We start from the raw sequence: 14,904 nt of genomic DNA on the forward strand, positions 1-14,904 counted from the left end.
TTCTATGTGGTATGTTTTTTAAAATAAATAGCATACACTACTCTAGATGAATTGTGATAAAAGTTATTATTAGTTTAATATCTGTGCAAGCAGTATTATAGTTTATGTAATATTTAGGACTTTTGTTTGAAGTTTTTGAATATACTTTGACCTATGAAACTTACCTGTTTGATCCTGTAGGAGTTTTCAGGTCTTGCTGCTCTTCAAGGACGAAACTGCCTGGTTTGAGTTGAAATGGCTGCAAGGGTGCATGACTTAATATACCTACCCCTCTTTAATGCATATCTCCTTCCACTATCTTCATTAGTTGTCATGCTAAAAAAAGACGTAGCTGGGTTGTTGTTTTTTTTTCCATTTTTTATCGGCCATTTTTAGTCCAGTTATTTTACACACTCTAAGAATATTTGGTATTCAGATTGTTAAATAAATTTTGTTATAATGCTCTTGTTCTGCTTGCTTTGCCTTCTTAATTTATGCACTATCTCAAAATATAATAAAATTCTGCAAACATTACATTCCGTTGAGTTGTAATCAGGGCAAATTATAAAGGGAAATGGTTCTTGCCTTTATAAAGCTATATCATTTTGAAAAAATTCATAGAACTTAAATAAGTATCATCTTACCTAAAATTCTACCTTAATCCTAATAATCTTGATGAGTGACAACATAAAAATAAAATAATAAATAGGACATCTTAGACATCATGTTAGTGCTCTTCTCTTTAACATTCTATTTCAGAGAGTATTAATTTAAAAGAACCTAGGTTCATAGTCATGTTGTATTTAGTATAAGCATGTGGGGAATCAATGAACATGACAGGAGTAAGAACAGTCTTAGACACAATATGTGCCAGGCACTGTGCTCACTGCTCTAAATGTGTTCTGTCATCGATCAAGCCAGAGCACTGAAGGTGTGATCTGTCAACTTGCTATCTGTTATGGAAGAGTGCAGAAAGTTCCTGTAATAGAAAATGTAACACAAACTGGATTTAATGGATAAACCTAAAAACCTGGCTTCTTCTTTGTTTTAATGTGTTCTCAGAACTTACTTCCAAGCTATTCAATTTCTGACTGTTTCTGTTTAACCATAGTATCATTTTTAATTGTTATTTTAGTTCTTAAACATGCAAAATATACTTTTTTCTTAGTACATGTCGAAAATGCTAAAAATTCCAATTAGATGTATAGTAGAATAATAGAGAACTCTTCCTTTCTTTTTGCTTTGAATGAAAATATAGTGTGGCCCGTGATAAAGAAATAGTACAATATAAAATAGGATTTTTATGTCTCTGTATTTAATAATGTGGAGCAACCTAATATCAGTTGAATTTTTTTGTTTTATGGTACTAGTTGCTTAAAATATGAATCAGTTCTGTCTTCGATTTCTTTATTAAAAACAAACTAATGATTACATTACACAAGTTTGGTTTGTTTTGTTTTCTAGGTGCAACAATCGAACACAGTGTATAGTAGTTACTGGGTCAGATGTATTTCCTGATCCCTGTCCTGGAACATACAAATATCTTGAAGTCCAGTATGAATGTGTCCCTTACAGTAAGTATGAAGTTTGTGATGTTCACTTTCTCCAGCATTCCTCGTTGATGCTGAAAGATTACACATGTGAAAGAAGCATATGTTTATGGCCTACAAAACCATTATGCATGCAGAGCACTAACAGACTCGGGCCTCCAATTAGCTTCATGAAGTGTGGAAGGAAGCCACAGTGTGATGCTGGCCAAGTGTCTGTCTGTGTTCTTAAGTGTTTGGCTTTTAAGACTAGTGTTTTTCCAGAAAACAAACTTGAATTAGCTATTCACTAGGGCAGATAGAAATCTGTACTTTTGCCCAATACCAGTTGCTGACAAATTGGTTTGGCTCACAGTTTTCTAAAGAAGGAATTGACTTCGGTTTTAATCGTGAGCTACTTGAATGGCTACCTGCTGTTGTGGTAACTTTAGTGCCCGGTAAAAGCTACCATTGTAGTAACTGAGGCAAGTGCTTTCCTTTTTTTTGTTTCCTTGTCCTTACACGAGCCTTTCTTTTACCAGATTCAGTGTTAAAATCTTAAGAGTAAATAAAATAGATAGAACAAAACCTTGCATATGCGTCTATTTTTAATTTGACAACATCTATTAGATCCTGTAGAGGGATATTTAAAATTCAGGTGGAAGTTTCATAAGTACTCTTCAGCTCCTGCTCTAATTCTGTGTAGTTTTCCTCCTAACCTCAGAATTCATACTGCTGAATTGTATTCTGCCCTTTCAGTAGAAAAAAGCATTTTAGACGACCAGAAGTTTCAGTATGTTAGGTAATTTTCATAAGCTAGCTTGTTTAATAGTGTTCTTCTTTACTTTTTCAAATAAAAAAAAATGTATCTTGTAACCTGGATTCATGGGCATTTAAATTGAAGTCTTTAGCGGCAATTATCTTTAGCAGCAATGATCTGAAAAAGTTTTATACACTTCCCTCTTTTAAAAAGGTGGATTTGAACTAAATAATGAAATTGCCTTTTCTAGAACCTCAAAAGCTAGATCACTATTCCTGATAGATTTCTATGTCCAAACTATCAATATTTTTAAAACCAAAGGACTGAATTCAGATAAATATACGTCCAATATACTAGTAGTACATTCTAACATGTCCTGTGAATGGTGCGGGCTCTCTCCTCTCTGCCCACAGTTTCGATAAATTGTTTTTTTGTGGGTATCAGTTAAAGGCCAAACACAGATTATCTTTTCTTTTCATCCCCGCTCTGTGTTCCTGTGTTACAGTGAAATGGATGCTTTTTATGTTTTCAGTATTTTCTATACCATTTGTAGGATTGGAAGCCTACTGAGTGCACTGATCTTTATATTATTTCTCTTGTGTGTAGTGTTGGTGGCTTACATAATCATTCTCCTGTGCCACTAGAGGAATATTGTATTCTTTTGAGCTAACCAAAATTTTGTTCTGTAAAGTCACTTTCATTTGAATTTATTATGGTTTCTGTCCTCAAATTAGAAAAGGAATACAGCATCCATTCCCAAACAGTGGAATCAGTCAGAGCTGCCAAGAATTGTCTTTCTGGAGCCAGTTCCTGTAACCTAGTCTATAGACCAAGAACAGTGTTAAGCAAATATTATTTTCAGACTCTTAAGTTATTTCTTGTGCTGTTTTAGAAAGGAAAATGTGGATATCTTCTGGAACATCTAACTTTCAAAATTTTTACTTTTTCAGTTCTCCAGAAGTATTGTATATTGTGCACTAAACTTGCAAATAGCTATATTCAGAGAAGTATTTGTTCTTTTAGTTTGTGTCCTTAAAAAAAAAAAAAAAAAAAACCTGTAATTAATTCGCTGTTACCTTTCTAGATGTTTGCACGAGGCAGAAATAAGTCTGGCTTTTTTTTTCCCCCCAAATTATTCCATGCTAAAGAATAGAATTATAATTCCTATATACTGTACAGTAGTGACACACTATCTATTGCATGATTTTCACTAATACAGAAATTTACTGCAAAGAATTATTTGAATTGTTTTGACATTAGATATGATTCTGTATTTCCTTATCTCTTTTCCTTATTTTCTTCTCCTTTTGTTTCTTTATGTTTCTGTTATACCCATCCCTTATACTTTTATTTTAAGCCCGTATTTTCCCCTTTCCCTTGTTTTTTTGTTTGTTTGTTTTTTTAAAGATTCTATTTATTTATTTGACACAGAGAGACATCAAGAAAGGGAACACAAACAGGGGGAGTGGGCGAGAGAGAAGCAGGCTTCCCACTGAGCAGGGAACCCAATGTGGGGTTCTATTCCAGTATCCTGAGATCATGACCTAAGCTCAAGGCAGATGCTTAACTGACTGAGCCACCCAGATGCCCCTCCTCCTTGTTTTAGTACCTTGTATAATTTGCATACCCCCTTCAAACTTTATATAGTTGATAAAAATTCTCACTAAAACATTAATTATATGTCTTTTACCATCTGGCTTTATGCCAGTTTCTATCCAGAGCAAATTCTCGAGCGGTTTACACATCTAAATACTTTACCTCCTTTTAAAAAAAAAATCCAGAAATTTTCTATGATTTTGGAAAATTTTATAAGAAATTTATCCAACAGAATTTATTAGAAATGTCATTGTTTGTTTTACTTTTTATGTTTATAGACAGACACATGTAATGCTACATGTGACATTTATACCTACCCAGATAATGCCTGTGTCAAAAATGTTATGTGTCCCGCTTATCCTTTATCATTAACAGAAATGTTAGTAATTGAATGTGTATGTGTTTAAAAGAAATCATAAAGATCTTATAGACTAAATGAAAATAATTATTAGAATTTCGTACCTTATAGGCAAGATTGGTTTTGCTATTTGTGCCCTATTTTTCAAATTATCATTAAATTATACAAATTATACCATAATTTTACCTATAAGTTTTGTCTGAGAAAATAACCATTACTATTAATTAAATTTTTTAATGAATCTATGTGAGATTATTCAAAATGAAATAGTGTGTCACTTCAGATACAGAGTATGTAGGCTTAAGTTTGTTTGGGGCAATTTTGTTTTGTTTTTTGCATATCCATCTAGTCCTCCACTGATGTTAGTGGGTTGTGTATTTATGTTTGGTCTATAGAATAGCAAATGTATTGTTATGAATTAATTCATAGTCTTTTAAAACAAATTGCAATATACATTTGGCATGTGATGAAGAATGCTAATTTCATTAATTTTATCGTATTTTTATATTCTTCTGGGTTGATGAAGTTTTGGCTAGTTTGACAGATCTCTGTCCTTTGGGTTTTCATAAAAATCATAATGTAAGGACTTTTGTTTTCAATATCCATATCTTACATGATTCATCAATCATCAAACTTTTATTTAATTATTTTTTATTTTTACATTTGGCTGTTACTTCTGTTTTCATCAGTTTTAAATTATGTACAACTTCTATACATTTTCGTTTTTTCAAGTGATTAGTTAAATCACAAAGGAAGACTTCCGTATTTAATATTGTGCTAAGCAAATGCACGGTCATTTTAGTGTATCACATAATAAAGCCTAGCCATTTTCAATGAATGGAAAACAATATATTTTTATACATTCCTTAATGAACTTGTTTTAAGTTCTGTTTTAAATATGTAACATATTTTAAAATGTATTATTCCCATCCTTTACATTTAATTGATTCACTCAGTAAAATCATTCTTTCCTGAAAAAAAGAATATGGCTGTATATAAATATAGTCTGAGAAGTCACAAGACTAATAATTTCTCTTATCCTCATTTTCCCACCACGCCCTTCCGTTATTGATTCTAAACAGGTATAATATTGCTCTTCGTTGAGGAGTAGTTTTAGGCCTACTGGTTTATAAAAACGATCTGTTTCATATCAGTAACGCTGAACTTACTTTTCCTGGATATAGTCAGAATTACACATTATAGGGCAAGTATGTTTCCTGAAAGTGGTCAAATAAACCAAGTTGGATGGGGAGGTGGTATTGCTTAATGCAGAGGGTTATATGCTATTCCTGTAGCAAAATATTTGTATGGCATTTCTCCCTGAGGTATTTCAGGAGGTCAGTATTTAATCTTGATGAATTATTGTAATTTTTAAAAATTAATCAAGCTAAGACATCTTAATGAAATGTGCAACTACAGTGTCTTTGAGTAATCAGTTTGGAGATAGAATATTAGCACACCCTAATGCATTTTAATAAGGAAAGAGGGAGAATCACAGACATTAATCTGGTCACTTTATGAAATTCAGGCAACATACTTCATAGCCTACATACAATCCAAAATAGTGTTTTATGGTTTGTAATTATTAGACTTCTATTTACCAACAAGAATCTTATATAGCACCCTTCCTAACTGTATAATCCGTTTCTTTAGACTTCTTGGAGGGAGGATTTTTTTCTCTCATATAACTGTACTAATCAGGTTTGTTTTATGAAAGCATTTACCTCTTATGGGGTCTGTGGAGTCAAGGTATTTGCTTTGAATGCTTGGTATGATTGTCGTTGCATGCCAGCTTGCTTTCTGTGTAAATTGATGATGGTAGACAATGTCATAATAAGCTAACCATAATTCTTTCTTCCTTTTTCTCCTTGCCTACTGTGCTTGCTTTTTCCTTGTATGTATTTTTGCTTACTTTTTTTTTAAAAAAAAATAGACTTAATATAACAAGTTTGAGATATGTAATATAGGGAATTTAGTAAGAATTTTATTTTGTAAAGTATATATAAACCTAAATAAGCAAATTTACTAATTCTTGGTGGGAAAGAAAGACACTACGTTACCCCACCCTTCAGAATCCTTACTGGGATAGCAGGGGAGATTTATATATCCTGCAAAGGAGGCATTTTTTTTTCTTATAATTAAGATGGATTTTTCTAGAAATAGAAATTAATAAAGAGACATTAAAAAGTACTAAGATGCATAATTATATATTTATTCTTACATAAATGTCTTTGGGAGAGTGTTAAAATATAACCATATCAATATTCATTAATTTTGACCTAAGGTCCAAAATTGAGTTTCGTTTTTTTATGATATATTTTCCTGTTGTTATGCTTACTTGATTTTAGTCAATTTAATAATGAGCTCATATAATAAGATAGATGGGGATGATACACCTTTGCATGCATTTGTGTCTGTAGCATAAGTATATAAAGTAAAACTGGATAAAAATGCTGAGTGACTTTAGAAAGGCAAGAGTATATATACCATGCATTAGTGAAGAGTTTCATTATTTATTCAGGTACACTAAGTGAAGCAACATGCCAACGTATTTGTATTGCCTCCTTAATCTACTAAAATGATTGATCCATGTTCCTTTATGTAACTTTAGAATCTTTCTCCTGCTAGGTTTTCCTGTTGTGTGTTTCTCTTTATCCAAAGTAGTACAGCTCTTATTCTTCCTATATTTAGCATCTATTACGAATTCAGTCTTAGACTAATAGTCAATTTATTTTAATCTTTTTTCTTTTTTCCTCGCACTTTTTTTTGTTTTTCTTCCGATGCTTAAAATAGAAGTGGAGCAAAAAGGTAAATAACGTATACAGTCTGAACCCCAGCTCCCTGTTATGTGCCTTATGGATGCGCCCCTCCTTTCCCTCCCTCCACAATACTCCTGACATTAAGATAATCAGCAGGATCTCATAAATGCACCTCATAAAGAAGTCAACTGTTTACGATGAAATTACATGACTGCTAAATCTGGTGATGGGGTAAAAATTCTGAAGTCGGCGAGGGGGAGCTGCTCCTTTCTGGGTTTCTTTTTCACCCTTTATCTCTTTTTTCGGACACCCCTGGATATTTTATTATTTACGTGTCATCCTGCCTGGCTTCCAGAACCCTCTCCATAGCATGCCATGGTTACAGGGTCTCCCGGTTGTTTCATCACTCCTTTCCTTGTATTTACTTTTCTCCGTTCCTAATTACATTTCCTGAATATTTATGTTTCTTCAATTGAAGCACCTTTGTTTTCAGTCTGACTTCTATAAAAGTTCTAAATAAGCCTTCACATTGGGTTTTTGTTTTATTTCCTTTATTTTAGTGTTTTGCTTTTGGGGGTTTGTAAGTAGGGTAGGGAAGGGAGGGGACACCGTTGGGACTAAATTAAAGTACTTTGTACGCTGTTACACACAAAGCTCAAAGTTTTGAAATATTAATTACCAGATTATAAGATTAAAAGCTCGTAACAAAAATGCACGTTGTCAGCTCAGTTATGAATGGTCTTAAACTTAGGCTTGTATGTGTGAAAATAAACCCCAGCCACTTTGTATGCTGCTACATTGATTATTGTAACTTAAGGAAAGAAGGGTGGTACTGTTTTAAGTATAAATTTTGGTTAAATCTAATGTTAATAAAACACTTTTTTTCTCTTCTGAGTTGTGATCATTAAAATTTGTGTTTGCCTGTTTCATTTTTTAACTTGGCTTAATTATTGTCTTTTCTCTGTGACTGTTAGTTTTTGTGTGCCCTGGGACCTTGAAAGCAATTGTGGATTCACCATGTATATATGAAGCTGAACAAAAGGCAGGTGCTTGGTGCAAGGACCCTCTTCAGGCTGCAGATAAAATTTATTTCATGCCCTGGACTCCCTATCGTACTGATACTTTAATAGAATATGCTTCTTTAGAAGATTTCCAAAATAGTCGCCAAACAACGACATATAAACTTCCAAATCGAGTAGATGGTACTGGATTTGTGGTATATGATGGTGCTGTCTTCTTTAACAAAGAGAGAACCAGGAACATTGTGAAATTTGACTTGAGGACTAGAATTAAGAGTGGAGAGGCCATAATTAACTATGCCAACTATCATGATACCTCACCATATAGATGGGGAGGGAAGACTGATATCGACCTAGCAGTTGATGAAAATGGCTTATGGGTCATTTACGCCACTGAACAGAACAATGGAATGATAGTTATTAGCCAACTAAATCCATATACTCTTCGATTTGAAGCAACGTGGGAGACTGTGTATGACAAACGTGCTGCATCAAATGCTTTTATGATCTGCGGAGTCCTCTATGTGGTCAGGTCAGTTTATCAAGACAATGAGAGTGAAACAGGCAAGAATGCAATCGATTACATTTACAATACCCGATTAAACCGAGGAGAATATGTAGATGTTCCCTTCCCCAACCAATACCAGTATATTGCTGCAGTGGATTACAATCCTAGAGATAACCAACTCTACGTGTGGAACAATAACTTCATTTTACGATATTCTCTGGAGTTTGGTCCACCTGATCCTGCCCAAGGTAAGAATGTTTGCTTGCTAATGCTTTTGGCTTTAAGCTTATTTTTAAAAGACTTGGAAGTTTTTTTCCTGTCTGTTTTTTTCTCCTTTTCATAGTCAAAGCTCAAAGGATAATGTATTTCATGCCGTCACATAGCGGGTACATTTTAGCCTTAGTTTGGCCTATTTTCTTTCTCTGAATTTTTTTATTTAAATGTCGATGACAGAAAATTGTAGCATCATTTGTCAGTTCAGTTTTTCATTGCTAAAAATATAATACCAGCTACAAACCTGTTAGCTTTGTGTTTTGTTTTGTTTTGTTTTTTTCCTACCTGACTTCTGAATTGATTACAATCTATGTGTAGACCTTTTAACTTCTTGGCGCCAGTGGTTAAGGGAAATGTGTGTTAGGAAGTCCCAGGAGAATTGCTAGGCTTGATGTACAATGTCAGGCATAAATGTTCTGCAGTTTTGGTATCTGCCGTCTGGATAGGAGAGGGAGTCATCCAACATCCTCCTACTAAAATTACACATTTTTATTTCCTGATAAATTAGTGATGGTTTTAAGTAAATATTTCTTTGACTTTAACTGTCACACATAGACTAAGCATTAAATGATCCCACGTGGTGATTTATGAAGATGGATCAGCTAACATTTTCAATTTGTGTTCTCTTTAGGTATCTTTGTGGAGGATCATTACTTTAGAAAGTAATGTAAAATCTTGGGAAATATATTTTAGTTGATCAACTGAATTCAGTTCTGTGGGAAACAATTTATGAGGGTAAATTAAATGAATATTTCATTAAAACAAGATTACCTCATACTCATGATAAAAGTAACCTATTCATATGTTGTTACAGAGCTTGTACTAATTATAAGTCTTTTCTATTTGAACAGTAATATTTGTGTTTTAAAGATCTGAATATTTCAATATACTCAAGTTATTTGGAGTTTTCCAAGTATTAAGTTACTTGAAAATTTTAGGAACCAAGAAGTTCTTTGGAGTGACTAAATCAATCTCTTCAACAAGGTGAAAAAGAAATTAATATATCTTTCTGTCAAAGCAATATTCACACTCTACACACTTAAACATAATTACATGTACCTAAACATTTTTTAAGATATACTGTTACTAAGTTCTAAATATTGTAATAGGGTCAGGAAGGACCTTAAAAGCAAAAGTCACAACTTGTTATAGTTGACTTTCTAATTTGAATCATTATAGTATACAAAAATATGTGATTTTTTTTCTTTAAAAAGTAAGAGAATAATAACAAATTGACTTAACGCAAGACCCCTTTTATTCTAATTCATGTATGGCTGGAATTTTTTTGCATTAAATTTATAGTAGTAATGCCCATTATTAAATTTTCAGCAATTAAATCTTCAAGGATAATAGCATAGCATCATTTACTTTTTTAAATTTTTTAAAAGATTTATTTATTTATTTTAGAGAGAGAGAGAACATGAGCCAAAGGGCAGAGATGGAGAGGGAGAGAGACTCTCAATCAAACTGTGTGCTGCTCAGAGCCTGACATGGGGTTCCATCTCAGGACTCTGAGATCACTACCTGAGATAAAACCAAGACTCAGAGACTTAACCAGCTGACTATACAAACCAGCGGTCCCAGAATCATTTACTTTTAAATTTAGACATATCTTTTTCTCATAAGGCCAGCAATTTGGAACCTTTTCTGTATCTCAGCTGTTTTTCTTTTTCTTTCCTTGTTTTATTAACATATAATGTATTATTTGTTTCAGGGGTACAGGTCCGTGATTCATCAGTCTTACACAATTCACAGCACTCACCATAGCCCCCAATGTCTCGGCTGTTTTTCTAAAAGCTAGTACCATTCTTCTCCTTTATCCTATAGGTTTGTCAAAGGCAGAATTCAGGAATTGACAAAATCTGACATTGTATATTGATTGCTGCGTTAATCTTTTTTGTAACCTGTGTTACTCTCACACAGCTGTTACATTTGTTTGGGACAACAATAAATCTCTTCCCCCTCCATTAGGAAAAGGAGAAATAAAATACTTTTAAAAATGCAAATTCATAATCAGGCAACACCTGAAAGACTGTGAATAAATTGAGGACAAACTCAATTCAACAAAGAGTCATTGCCCCGTCTACTTGTCACAAAGTACTTTGTGAATGCAAGATGAGTACTGATGTAATTTTCCATATGTGGTTTATATTCTAGTAAATAATTTGATCCATTTCAGATGAAAAAGGCTTCAATAATTTAGATATTTTTTGAAAACCAGTTATCAGCTTTGAAAATGGGAAACGGGCATATTTGGTAGTTGTGTTTCCACAACTGGGTTTTGTTACCCAATATAGTTAGCCACTCATAAATATTCCCAGAAAGTAAAAATTCTTATTGGCCCCATATTAAACTCTTAGTGATACCAAGTTTTATATGACCTAAATCTCTCTTGCTCCTGATTGAAACATATTCTCTTTTCTCTCTATTGTGATTTATCTTCATGTGCTCTTAGAGACTCCTGTCTCTCTCAGATGGGCTGATATCTATATGCATGTAGATGGGGCCTTGCAGAACTATTCTGGCCCATCAGTTTAGGTCAAATCAATAAGCCACTGTCAGCTTTTCTGAAGCAAGATCCACAAAACTGATAGGACAGAGCAGTCAGAGAATTCAGATCTTTAGCCGTCATAAAACAATGATTGACTGGTTGGCTGTAGTTTAGCTTTATGTACTAGATTTGCTACTGTGTATGTTTCTAAGGTATACAGCATACTGTAAAATTACCATTCCTTTCGATTTTTGTTGTGGACTGTTTCATAGTCTATTGGCTTCAAAACTTTTCCCCTTTTATAAACACAGCCTTTTCCTTCCTAACAGGGCAAGTATATTATTTCTTTGCCCTAATCATGGTTTTCAGATACATGTTTTTTTTTTTTCCTTTGAATTTTTAACCTTATGTTATCTCTACATAGTTCAGTTGCTCCATATCTCTAAACTAGCTCTTTATTTCCTTTTACCTTCTCCCCCTCTAAAGTGGGCTTAGGAAAAACCCTTTCAGTCCTATTTCAACTCTGTTTCTTAATCTGAATTGCTTTATATTTACTTTGTCTGCAATGTTATTTTTCTTAAAGATTTTTTTTATTTATTTGAGAGAGCGAGCACGCACAAGCTGTGGGGAGTAGAGAGGGAGAAGGAGGCTCCCCGCTGAGAAGAGAGCTGACTTGGGGCCCAAGCCCAGGGCCCTGGAATCATGACCTGAGCCAAAGACAGACACTTAACTGACTGAGCCACCCAGGTGTCCCTCCCAAATATTGAACTGACTGAGCCACCCAGGAGTCCCTCCCAAATATTGAAAAGATTTTGTGTCTTGGGTTTTGGCAGTTCCTGAATATTTGTCTTAGAATAATTATGAAGTAAGACACTTCAGTAGTATGAGGGAAAAATTTTTATCAAGAGAACTAGTTAGGTTTATTTATTTAGGGATGTTTAGCGTAGAATATATACTTCTTGAAACATTTCTCCACTGATAATGATTGCTCAATAAAAGATGCTTGTTATTTTTAGACATTGAATAAAGGTAAATTTAATGAATACGCATTTCTGCCTTTCCAGGCTACAGACTCATTGTAACTAGAGTTCATTCAGTGAACAATGAGTGAGTTCTTGGACCCCCGTGAGGGAAGCACTACCCTTAAGATAAATGGATGCTGTTGTTAGTAAGCACTACCACAGTAAATTGAGGCATTCTGTATGTGTGGTTTGTTGAAATTTTCATGAGCATTTAAATATGTTCATGAGCATTTTATTAGTACTGTTTTTGGGTCTCTATACCCAAATAACAAAAGTAAGAGAGTGCTAAGTCACTTAATCTGGATGCTTGATATGACACTCTGATAACTCTGGGACAGAACTTTGTAAAATAAGGTTTAGATTTGAGATATAATTCAGCTGTGAATTGCCATGTTTTCTATTACGATTTATAGGACATTCTTGAGTTTTGAATCTTTTGCCATATAAGTTACATTATGAAACTTTTTATCATCTGTTGCTCTAGTATTTTATATTATCTTCCCACATCTTTTCTTGTTTTAGAGATTTACACAGAAAAGTATCAGTTAGATGCTCCAGAATAAGGGCAGATTACTTTGTGGGATGCCATACTTTTTCCAGATTCTATGAAAATCTTTTGCCTAGAAAAGTAAGATCATAACATTCAAGAGTATGTCCGGGTGACCTTAAGCAAATTGCCTAACCTTCCCCATGGCTCAATTTTCTCATCTGTAAAAGGAAGATAATCATAGTGGCTACTTCATGGGGTTGTGTGGTAAGGATTAAATAAGATGATCTGATGATCCATGAATGGTGATTAACATAGCATCTGGTACATAAATGCTGAATAAGTGCCGGCTTTTATCACTATCAGATGCCCTGTTGGGACCTGTCTTCACTTATGGAAGAAATGTTAATTTTTAGAAACAACCTCTGCGCTTATGGCTTCATCATTAGAAAAAATTGCTTTCTGTAAAGTTGCAAAACTTCAGCTTTGCAAAATTCCAGAAATTCTGATGGCCTTTCAAAAGGGTTTAGTTTTGCCACTTACAAGTTTACTTTTAGGTTCTTCATGATGTCCCAATATTTCTTTGATTTATTTTTGAAGAAGATTGATTTCCTTTAAACTTTTGATGAACAAAAGGTGAAAATGTATGAAATTTATTATCAAAAACACATGCAAACCACAGTATCAACCAGAAGCACTACTTCACATGCTACAAGAAATTTTGTGCATTTACCAGAGGTCATTTTATTACCTACCTTGATTCAGTTATCATGATGCTTTCCTGATGCTTAGCTAGCAGATCACTAATTGTAGTATTATTAAGACATATTTCCATGACTAAAGACATAGTAATTAGTGCAGTGTCAAGGGATACATAAGGTGGTGTGGCACTAAACCATTTTCCTCTGTCCTTTTCGTTTATGCTCCGATTTCCCACTACTTAAGATTTGATTCAGAGGCAGTCATTTGACAGTTGTGTAAAAGAAGGTGATGCTTTTGACAAATGTTAATTGAGAAAGCACTGAAAGCCTGGCTGCATTGTAATCAAAAGAAAATTACAGAGGTTTAACAAGATGTCAGGCAAGTGCTTTACAGAAAAAGATAGACAGGTTTGAATCGGTTTCTGCAGCAGCTGGGTAGACATGATGTTTGACACAGCATCTCTCATATGGTCAATAAATTATGCCCTGGAAATAAAACACATGATTAAAAAATTTCTCTTGAGGTAGAAGGAAAAAAGTGTAGAAAATGTCTATGTCTTTTTTTGACAAGAAGTTTCTCACTCTTCAAGAACTATAAACAAGTACACACTACTTTTTGTGATGGACTTAGAATATTCTGTCAGTAGTATCCATACTATATAAACAACTACTTTTGAACCAAAACTTAAAATAATGAACATATTAGCGATAAGATGAACTTGTTTTCTAAGTTTTAATATTCTGGTTTGTTTCTTACATTATAGAGAAAGCATAAAAAAAGTTAATGTTTAGAAAATAGTTTTTTAACTTGTTATACTCTATTAAAAGCATCATATGTATAAGGTTTCAAGAGCCAGTTATCTGCAAATGTTGATGAAACTTTAGTGTGATCACCTAATAGATTTTAAGTGATAGCATTAAAGTTTTACTGGCAGAATTTTAGTTGTTAAAACTAATTAAATGGCAATCAATGAAGGAAACATTAAGCTCCATTTTTTTTTTTAAAACCTGGTAGATTAAACAGTTTGGAAGTGATGCTGGAAATAAAAAATAACCTTTTAAAATAATTTCAAATGTGTTACTGTAGTTCCTTTTACACTCTGTACTGTCAGTATGGTATGTAGGGTTGGTTTCAAATTAGGCATAATTTGATCTAACCTGTTATCCTGATAAGAGATTACATCGTAACCTCTGACCAGAACTAGTTGGTTGCATTTTCTATCTACGTTTTCAAATGTAAATATGCTTAATGAAGCCTCAGATGTTTCCTTACTAACACAGCATAAGCATGCCAAGCCTATCTTCTGTTTGGATCTAATCAGGCATGCTCAAAAATCTCTCAAGCAAGAATGGCTGCTGGGTGGAAAGATGTCACAGTATTTATTTTCCTGCAAGATGTAGAGTGGGTGACTGATTTTTCTGTTG

At 33.6% G+C, this 14,904-nt stretch overlaps 1 protein-coding gene across 30 annotated transcripts in view; it reads left to right on the top strand.

The window, feature by feature from the left end:
* Window positions 1–14,904, top strand: part of ADGRL2 (adhesion G protein-coupled receptor L2) — a 606,730-nt gene that overhangs the window by 548,510 nt on the left and 43,316 nt on the right. For all 30 annotated transcript variants that reach the window (XM_082687753.1, XM_082687770.1, XM_082687749.1 and 27 more), the window contains 2 exons: window positions 1,444–1,553; window positions 7,953–8,753. In XM_082687753.1, coding sequence (XP_082543879.1) covers window positions 1,444–1,553; window positions 7,953–8,753 — 911 coding nt within the window. The remainder of the gene's footprint in view (window positions 1–1,443; window positions 1,554–7,952; window positions 8,754–14,904) is intronic.

Source organism: Mustela nivalis (assembly GCF_964662115.1).
Source record: "Mustela nivalis genome assembly, chromosome: 10".
NCBI lineage: Eukaryota > Metazoa > Chordata > Mammalia > Carnivora > Mustelidae > Mustela > Mustela nivalis.